Source organism: Trichechus manatus, unplaced genomic scaffold (genome assembly GCF_000243295.1).
Source record: "Trichechus manatus latirostris isolate Lorelei unplaced genomic scaffold, TriManLat1.0 scaffold00015, whole genome shotgun sequence".
Lineage (NCBI taxonomy): Eukaryota > Metazoa > Chordata > Mammalia > Sirenia > Trichechidae > Trichechus > Trichechus manatus.
Genome location: NW_004443951.1, coordinates 21,623,094 through 21,632,821, shown reverse-complemented (window position 1 = coordinate 21,632,821; position 9,728 = coordinate 21,623,094). Strand labels below are relative to the sequence as shown.

Genomic DNA, 9,728 nt, shown 5'->3' with positions numbered 1-9,728 from the left:
TGTGTATGTTATGTGTCCCTCAAAATCCATGCCCCTCCTCAAGCCCAAAGGTGACTCAGGACAAGGACATTCCCTGTTGGGTCAGGGACTCTTCCAAAGTGCCTACCAAGTCTTTCCATCCCTTATGGGGCTCTCAGGGCAAAGGCCAAGTCTACCCAGTCAGACAGGGAGATAAGACATAAGAGTCCAAATTCTTCCTCCCCATTGTCTCCCCTGAGGTCCCTAGGTGGTACAAATGGTTAATGCACTTGGCTGCTAATCGAAAGGTTGGAGGTTCAAGTCTACCCAGAGGCACCTCAGAAGAAAGGCCTGGCAATCTACTTCCAAAAACATCAGCCATTGAAAACCCTATGGAGCACAGTTCTACTCTGACACACATGAGGTCACCATTAGTCGGAGCTGACTTGATGGCAACTGGTAATGTCTCCCTGTCTTAGTTTAGTGTTACTAGAACAGAAATAACACAAATGGGTGGCTTTAACAAAGAAAAACTTATATTCTCACAGTATAGGAGGCCAGAAGTCTGAATCCAGGGTGCTGGCTCAAGGGGAAAGGGTTTCTCTGTCAGCTCTGAAGAAAGGTCCTTGTCTTGTTGAGCTTCTGCTTCTGGGTGATCTTCATGTGGCTTGGCATCTCTCTTTCTCCATCTCTGCTTGCTTGCTTGTCCTAATCTGCTCTTCTTATATCCTTGTAAGAGACTGACTCAGAACACACCCTACATTAATCCTGCCTCATTAACATAACAAAGACAACCCATTCCCAAATGGGATTATAACCATGGGCATAGAAGTTAGGTTTTATAACACATATTTTTGGGGACACAATTCAATCCATAACACTCCCCCAATACCCACCCACCAGCTCCCAGCCCAGGACTTTGCTCAAAAGGGGAGCTCAGATGGTGAGATGGAAAAGAGGCCACCAGAAAACAGGAAGAATAAGAAACACATACTAAAAAGATTCATTTCTCTGCCCAGTTTATTTGTCCTGGGTTGATCCATAGGCCAGGTTCACACACAACATGCAAAAGCTTAAGATACAAAGTCCCCAGGGCCCATGCTTTACCCTCACTCCTTATACCTTCACCCACCCATCAGAAATCCTTAGAGATAGAAAGGGGAAGTCCTCTATTTTTCAGACAAGGAAACTGAAGGCCAAAGGCAATGTCAGTGACTTCCATGTCACTGTTCACCCACCAGTGTTTCTTCTTTAGGTGCACTTCAGATTATCCATCAGGATCTTGCATCCCCTTGGCTCCCAGAAGTAAAACAGAGAGCTTGCCTTAGTCCTCGGTTCTCCCAGGACTCACCTGCATTTCACCTCACAGAGCCTCTGCTAGAGCCTGTCAACCTCTGTTTAAAGGACCATGCAGTGATGGAAGCATCCTAAAAGCTTCCAGAGGCTGGACTGACTCTGGAAAGCCGAGCTCTAGCTCCTCCTGGCCCAGACGGTCTGATTTCAGGGAAAAGGGACCAAATCAATTCGACATTCAGTGTTGCTGAAGCCAGCGAGGCACAGTGAGGCAGAGGCACAGAGAAGGAAGAGAGATTTTTTTCTCAGTACCCTTAGAACACCTTGTCCATCACTTGCAAGCTTATACGCACACATTCGTTTTCAACAGAAGCATAAATCAAAATGGTTTTCAACAGTTCCTTTTGCAGATCTGGTTTATTTGGGAACTGATATTTTAGAATTCCCATTCTCTTATTCTTCATAGGTTCTGCCACTGGCATCTCCCCAAACTCCCATGTGCCCAAAGGCAAGGTTCCAGAGGGACAATCCCCTATCTCCTTCTCTGATCCTTTCCCCCACCATGGTCTCCATCACTACCCCTAGTTTCCCTCCCTGATACCAATTCTCCACCAACTGCCCTGGAAAAATCACAGCCAAATTGCCATAGCAGGCCAAAGCAGCCACCAAATATACCATCATGGACAACCATTAGCCTTAGCGGAGCAAGTTCTGGGATAGATGAGGGGAAGGGAGGAGAGGTGGCCTGGGAAATCCTAGGAGAATGGATCAGCACAACGCTTACATAGATGACAGGAGGCCAGCCTTGCTCTCTCTCCAGGGGGAAAGTGGGACTCTGTGAAGAAAAAAGACTGGGGTGAGCCATGGGTAACACAGGGTGTGGATGGATGCCCTGCATGTGCAATTGAATATATATGTGCAAACACCTGGTCATGAGTCTGCCTGCAGATACACATGCTCCTAATACATACTTCATCTGCACACATGCACCCCTATATGTAGGCCTGCATGCACAAGGTCTCACTCACGTACACCCAACACAAGCCTGCATACTCAAACTCACTCATATGCAGAGACCTTTTATACACATCCTCATTCATGCGCACACGTGCACACACGTGCGCGCGCACACACACACACAAATGAATATACAAATTTACATGTATGTTCACTCTTACACACACATAGGTCTACATATAAATTAGCTTGTATGTGCACACGTGCACATAAAGCACACTTAAGCTTACAGGTGCTTATTCATACATTTCTGCACATATCTGCATACCTGCCTACATGCTAGTACATAAATACTCACTTATGATCACCCGCAGTCATCCCCACAAATAATCATGTACTTATTTGTGCACAACCACACACATGCTTTCAAATATACACCTGTATACTCTTGCACACCTGTTGGGGCACACCCTTAGCCTTGGTCCTGGGATGGTGCTGCCCTCTGCTGGAGACAACGGATAAGCTCCTTTCGATTGTCTAGAATGGTATCAAAGCTCTCCTGCAGACGGGCCTGCTGGTCAACCAATTGGTGCTGCAGGCCCCGGATCCACTGCAGCAGGGCCAGGCGACGGTACATCACCAAGTGCACATGGTGCTTCTCCTTCTCTTGTTCTTTGTAGCGCTCCTGAGTCTGCAGTTGTTGCATCGCCTGGGCCACTGAGGGCAGAAGGGGGTCTGGAGGGCCAGGACCTCCAGGGGTCCCACAGGCAGGCTCAGGGCTGCTGCTAGGACTGTCAATGCTCAGAGAGCTGCTGGCATAGCCGTTGTCCTCCAGTGGGGAGCAGGCTGTGCTGACACCATCCATCTTCTCAGGCTCAGCCCTGGGAATCTCTGCTCCTTCTGGGGGACTGCGAACCTCCCCCTCGGGGAGTCCAGAGACCTGGAAGGCCTGGTTGTCAGAGGGCGACTCAGGGGAGCTGCCCGTCAGGATGGGTTCCACTTTGCCTGGCAACCCATGCCAATTCTCATTGGCATCCTTGGCACTTGCCATGAAGTTGGAGTTGCTGTCTGGTTGGAATTCGGGCTGACATATCCCAGGGGGTGGGCCCCCCAGGAACTGGCCCCCCTCAGTTAGCCCTGGCTGAATGGCAAACATCTGGTCTGTAACGGAGAAGCGGAAGAATGAGTCACAGGAGGACAGAGTGGGGTGCCTGAAGTCATGCCAACCTAGCTGCAGGGGCAAGGCAGTAAGCATGAGCCTGGCTGCTCCTTCTCAGTCCCTTTCCCTGGATTCTGGTAACATATCCCTGTGTGGTTTTCCTCCACTCTCTCTGTTCTCAGTCTCCTGCATAGAGTTTTTCCTCAGCCCATCCCTTAAACGCTGGTGTCCTCAGCCCTCTGAGACAGGCAGTCTTCTATTCTCATTTTATGCACTCTCCCCAGATGACCTCATCCTCTGCTGTAACTTCAAGAACCATCCATATGTTGGTGACTCCCAGATCTGTCTCCACCTCAGATCCAACTGCTATCCAACACTGCAACCTAGATTTCCCACAGGCTCCTCAAATTCTACGTATCCAAACCAGCTCTCCCTCTTCAGTTGTCTCAGCAAATGGCTCCACTAGTCATTCAGTCACCCAAGTCAGAATCCTGGGAACATCCGAGACGTCTCACTCTCCTTCCTGCCCCCATCTGACTGGCCACCAAATTCTGTAGATTGTTTCTTATAAAACTTACTGTGAGTGTGTGTACATGTATCTCCCCTCACTTTCACTTGATTCAGGCTACTTCTTACCTGATTACTGCCGCAACCTTTTTACTGGTCTCTCTATCTGTAGTTAAAAATGTAAATTTGATTTGTTACAGCTGTACGTGCCCTCACTAAATTTCTGCTAAACCCTTATGTGGCCTACGTGGCTCTGCTTGATCCAGCCCCTGCTCACCCTTCCCCATTTGCCTTTTGCCACTCTGCCCCAGCCATCCCACCAAACTGCTCAGAGATCTCAGAACACGCTATTACTCTCCTCATGCTGTTCCTTGGCTTACAATACCCATCCTCTTCTCTCCCCTCGAAGCCCCTCCCTTTTCCACTTAAAAACTCAGCTCTAATATCCCCACCTCTCTGAAGCCTTCCTGATATTCTCCCCCACTCCTCCTGATACACATAAACACACACACATTTAACTATGCCTTCCTCTGGGTCCCCACTGCCCTGAGTACACACTGTCTTATCCATATTTGTTTCCTGTCACTGGCACACAGTTGGTGGTCAATAAATCTATATTCAACTTTTTAAAAACTATCTTGTAATAACCTGTTGCTGTCAAGTTGATTCTGCCTCATAGTGACCCTAAAGGACAGAGCAGAACTGCCCCATAGGGTTTCCAAGGAGCAGCTGGTGGATTCAAACTCCCAACCTTTTATTTAGTAGTCAAGTTCTTAACCACTGCACCACAACAGTAGCTGTAAATCTTGCTCCTGGACTAAACTGGGAGCTCCTCAATATACTCTCCATTGGATCACCAGGTAGTGCAAACAGTTAATGCACTCGGCTGCTAACTGAAAGGTTGGAGGTTTGAGTCCACCCAGAGGCACCATAGAAGAAAGGTCTGGAGATTTACTTCCAAAGAAAATCAGCCATTGAAAACCCTATGGAGCACAGTTCTACTCTGACACACATGGGGTTGCCATGAGTCGGAGTCAACCAGATGGCAACTGGTTACATCCCCAGGACCCAGTGCAGAGCCTGGCACTTTTCACATTACCTGTTGCTGTTGAGTCGATTCCGACTCCTAGCGACCCTATAGGACAGAGTAGTAGAACTGCCCCATAGAGTTTCCAAGGAGCGCCTGGTGGATTTGAACTGCCGACCTTTTGGTTAGCAGCTATAGCACTTAACCACTATACTCACTGAGTGAGTGAACTGGGAAGAGGGAGCTGTAATGGGATTTCCACATCCAGGAAGACAGCCAATGGTAACGGAAGGTTAACACTGACTGCTCAGGGCGGGATGAGCTGTGTCCAGTTCCTTCCTCTGCCCCAGGGAACCCACTCATTGACAAGCTCCCCTCTCAGCTGGCCCCTTCCCTCCCAGTGCCCCTGGAATACATTTATTATTATGTGTCCCTGCCCCTGGCTTGCTCCATCCTGAGGCCCAGAAGGGAGGGCATGCCACACCACTCTTCCCTCCTCAATAACTGGTTTCTACCAAAATTAGAGTTTGAATTGAGAAGAGGTTCCTACTCTCCACACGTTACTGGGATTAGAAAAATTGGGGATCAGTAAGAGTGAGGGATACCGTATGTGGCGCAGGCACTAGGAGGATCTTTACAGGTGGCAGGGATCTTCCCCACACCCAGCTGAGACAGAAGTCCTGGGGAGAACGGTGTAGGGATTGTTCTTTGTAATCTACACTCCCCACCCCACCCCCAATCCCTCTAGGCAAAGCTTTTTCCTAGGCCTGGGGAAGTGGTTAAGAGCTCAGGCTGCTAACCAAAAGGTAAGCAGTTGGAATCCACCAGATGCTCCTTGGAAACCCTACGGGGCAGTTCTACTCTGTCCTATAGAGTCGCTCTGAGTCGGATTCGACTCGACGGCAACAGGTTTGGTTTTTTGGTTTAGGCCTGGCCGGAGCCCTGAAGGAGGATGGGGTGAAGGTGACGCTAAGGATCACAGGTTCTCAGAGATGACAAAATTGGGAGCCCAGACACCCCAGGATCAGGCCTCTCCCCAAGCTAATCCGCAGTCTGCCCTGGAGGGGGGTGCTCTGTAAGGATGGGGGAGCAGCCGCCTCCCCTCCTGCCTAGGCTTGCGTTAGAGGGAGGCTACTCCCAGGAGACAGGATAGAGATCATCCTTCCCTAATTTCCCCAAAGGAGGCAGCTGGGCGGAGGCTGCGACGCCCACTCCCCCCGCAGCTGATCCCACCCCTACCCCCGGGCCCGACTCACGGCCTAGAGGCGCCGCGCGGCGCGGGCTGGTTCTGGCTCCGCCCCGGGCCCGCGGCGAGAACTTAGCACCCTGGGGTGGGGTGCTCCCTCTGCCTGGACGTCCAAGTCGGCCCCGATATGGGCTGCGGGGTCCGCGGCGGCACGCCCAGCCCCAAGCCCTAGCTGCAGAGTCGGCGGCGTCAGTGCGGCGGGGCGGGGCGGGGCGGCGGCCCACGTGGGCCGGTTCGGTTTTCCGCGGAGCCGCGCCTTGGGGCCTTAGCTGGAAGAGTATCCAAAGATTGAGTTACAAAGATTGAGGCCCCTTTACCGAGGCTTTCCAGATCCTGTTTTATCGTCTAACAGCATTGGGCTCCTCTGATCGGATTCGCGTCACTGCACGTACAGTGATATTTTCAAAATGAAAATCTGTTCAAGTCACTACCCCTCCTGCCTAAAACCATTCGCTGGCTTCCCATTGCAGAGGAAATCTTAGGGCAGCAGCCACAGGAGTCTGCGCGTCCTGCCCTCTGTCTGCCTGGCCAGCTTCACCCTTTGCCCTCCATCTCTGCAGTGGGGCCCCTGGCTTCTTTCTGCCACGTGGCTTTTGCACACACTGTTCGCTCTGCTTTAAATTCTTTTTCCTCTCCCTATCTGCTCATATTTTTGAGCTCTTCTCAGAGATGCCTTCTCTTACCTCCTACATCAGTTAGTTCCCCCTTTTATATCCTCTCAGGTCACTGTGTTCCTTTTCTTCATAGGAGTTGTCACAATTTGAAATTATATATTTATTTTGTACTTATTTGAGTAAAGTCATTTAATGAAAGATTTAAGAGAAGAAAGAAAATCCACTCTGGGACAGGACTTGGGGCTAATGCCCTGCAACCAGGCCTAGATAGATGGCTTAATCACCTCCCTCTACTCGTGTGCTCCTGTACTTTTGTCCAGGTGAAGAGGAAGAATAGCATATCCAGCACAGGCTTCCAAACCCCAGTGGATTCTTCTCCCAGTGTCTTCTCCATGAAACCTGATTCCCCTCACTCCCTTCCTCCCTGGGGAAAATGCATAGGGTATGGGAACCCAGTCTGCGATCAAAGAGACAAGAGTAATTGCTAAAAAAGGACATCATGTTTGGTCAGCAAAAATGAGAGAAACCCTCAGTGAGATGGATTGACACAATAGCCACAACAATGGACTCAAACATACCAATGGTCATGAAGATGGCACACGACTGGGCAATGTCTCATAGGTCACCATAAGCCCAGTGGATGGCAACTAACAACAACAATGATAAAACCAGAAAGCACTGGCTGGTATTAGGGGAGTTGTTGTGCCATCAAGTCATCAATTCCAACTCATAGTGACCCTATAGGACAGAGTAGAACTGCCCCATAGGGTTTCCTAGGCTGTAACTTTATGGGAGGAGCCCTGGTGGTGTAGTGGTGAAGTGCTCGGCTGCTAACCGAAAGGTCAGCAGTTCAGAGAAAGATACCATCAGCTCCTGTAAATATTTACACCTTTGGAAATCCTATGTAGCAGTTCTACTCTGTCATATAGGGTCACTATAAGTTGGAATTGACTTGATGGCAACAGGGTACCATTAATTTTTTTTTCCCTCTTCCACAGGAAATAAATTATGACAAATCCTATTTTAAGAGGGAAAAGGAAATGAAAAGGCAGAGGTAACTCAATCTTTGGATACTCTTCCAGCTAAGAAAATACAGGTGGAGAGCACAGCCCCTTTTCTACATCAGGTCCTGGGGCCTAACTAAATCAGTTGCCATAGAGTCAATTTCTCATTGTGACCCCATGTGCGTCAAAGTAGCACTATGCTCCATAGGATTTTCACTGGTTGATTTTTTGGAAGTACATCACCAGGCCTTTCTTCTGAGGTGCCTCTGGGTGGACTCAAACCTCCAATCTTTTGGTTAGCAGTCAAGTGCATTAACTGCACCACCCAGGGACTCTGAGGCCTAACTAGTCTTCCCTTTTCCATTATTCACTCCAAGTCCCCCTTGCCTTTAGCCAGGATTTTCTTCTTTATGAAGTGACCCAGATCCTCACTCCTGAGGGCTCTGAGCCTTTGGTGGTTTAGCGTTGTTCCGATCTTGCCTTACTTACCACAGAGGGATAGCCATCATCTAATTGTTGGGCCTGCCCAGAACAGCTGCCTCCTAATTCTTCTTCTGGCTCCGCCTCTCCTTGCCCTAACCACGTGGGTCAAATGGGTTAGTGATGAGCAAAGAGTCCAGGGATAGGAACCTCACTGCAGGTGAGCCAGTCTGAGTCTTTCTCTGGGACATTTGAAATGAAATTAAAGCAGGGAAGATGTGAGCTTAAGGCTGCAGCTATCGTATTCCCTCCTAAGTGGAAAAAGAAGTCAGTCTGTAGTAGGAGAAAATGATGCTGACGCACAGAAGCAGAGATTAAAGATAGAAAAAGTCTTGGTGACATTCCAGTCCCAGTGTCCTGAGGCCTACCAACGTCCTTGTAGTTTTGTATGCCCTCCAGTAAACCCCTTCTTTTGTCAAGGCTAACCTGACTAGGATTTCTAACACCGACAACCAAAAGAATCCTGATTAATGCAGTAGCACCAAGTGGAAAACCAGGCGTCCCCTAGGTACTACTCCTGCACCCCTCAGCCCTCATTTAGTAGTAGCAACTCCATTCCCCCGTGATAGCCATAGCCTACCCAGCCTACACTGTGATCCCCTTTTCTTCTATTTATCTAGTATTATGAGGCCCCTGAAATGTCTGAAATGCAGTAGTATCATTTCTGTGTTCCCTGGTGGAAACGTTCCTCCCTAGAAGCTAAATCTCCCAATGAGCAGAACCTAGAATCTCAGAGACAGGAAGCAAATTCTATGAGAGAGAATCATTAGGTGCATTAGTGGGTGTAAGGTGCCACCCCCACTTATACCTCTTGGTATGTATTGTGGCTATGAGAGGAAAGTATCATATATTTGATTGTTGAGTTAAAGCCTATATTGTACTCTGTGAAGCAGCACCCCACACTCACAAGGTATTGTTTCCTGGCTGTCTCCATAGCTGAGTCATTAATTTGTCGTTCCATTGTACTATAAAGCTAGTTGCTTCTAAACAACTTAATTCTTTTTTTTTTTAATTTAATTTTTTTTATTGTACTTTAGATGAAGGTTTACAGAACAAATAGTTTCTCATTAAACAGTCAGTACACATATTGTTTTATGACATTGGTTAACAAGCCCACGGCATGTCAACACTCTCCCTTCTCAACCTTGAGGAGCTTTTTTTTGGTAAAAATATACATAGCCAAAGTTATACCATTTTGAAAGTTTCTACATGTACAATCCAGTGACATCGATTACATTCTTCCAGTTATGCTGCTATTCTCACTATCGTTTTCCAAATTATTCCATCACCATTATCTTCAACTCACTGTCCCCTAGGCTTCCCATCAAACCTTTTGAGTTGCTGTTGTCAATTTGATCTCACACAGATAATTCTTTTTTTTTTTTTTTGTATCTTAGATGAAGGTTTGCAGAACAAATAGTTTCTCATGAAACAGTTAGTACACACATATTGCCCTATGACAATGGTTAGCAACCCCATGACA

General features: G+C 48.3%; 1 protein-coding gene across 1 annotated transcript; it reads right to left on the bottom strand.

The window, feature by feature from the left end:
- Positions 1–2,680: 2,680 nt before the first annotated feature.
- CUNH1orf216 (chromosome unknown C1orf216 homolog) lies at positions 2,681–3,463 on the bottom strand. The gene has a single exon (XM_004372097.2). It carries the CDS (start codon positions 3,461–3,463, stop codon positions 2,681–2,683), a length of 783 nt encoding a protein of 260 aa, XP_004372154.2.
- Between the last annotated feature and the right edge of the window lie 6,265 nt (positions 3,464–9,728).

Excerpts from the sequence above, each read along its gene's own strand:
- CUNH1orf216 (XM_004372097.2), bottom strand. The coding sequence starts at position 3,463 with ATGCTTACTGCCTTGCCCCTGCAGCTAGGTTGGCATGACTTCAGGCAC.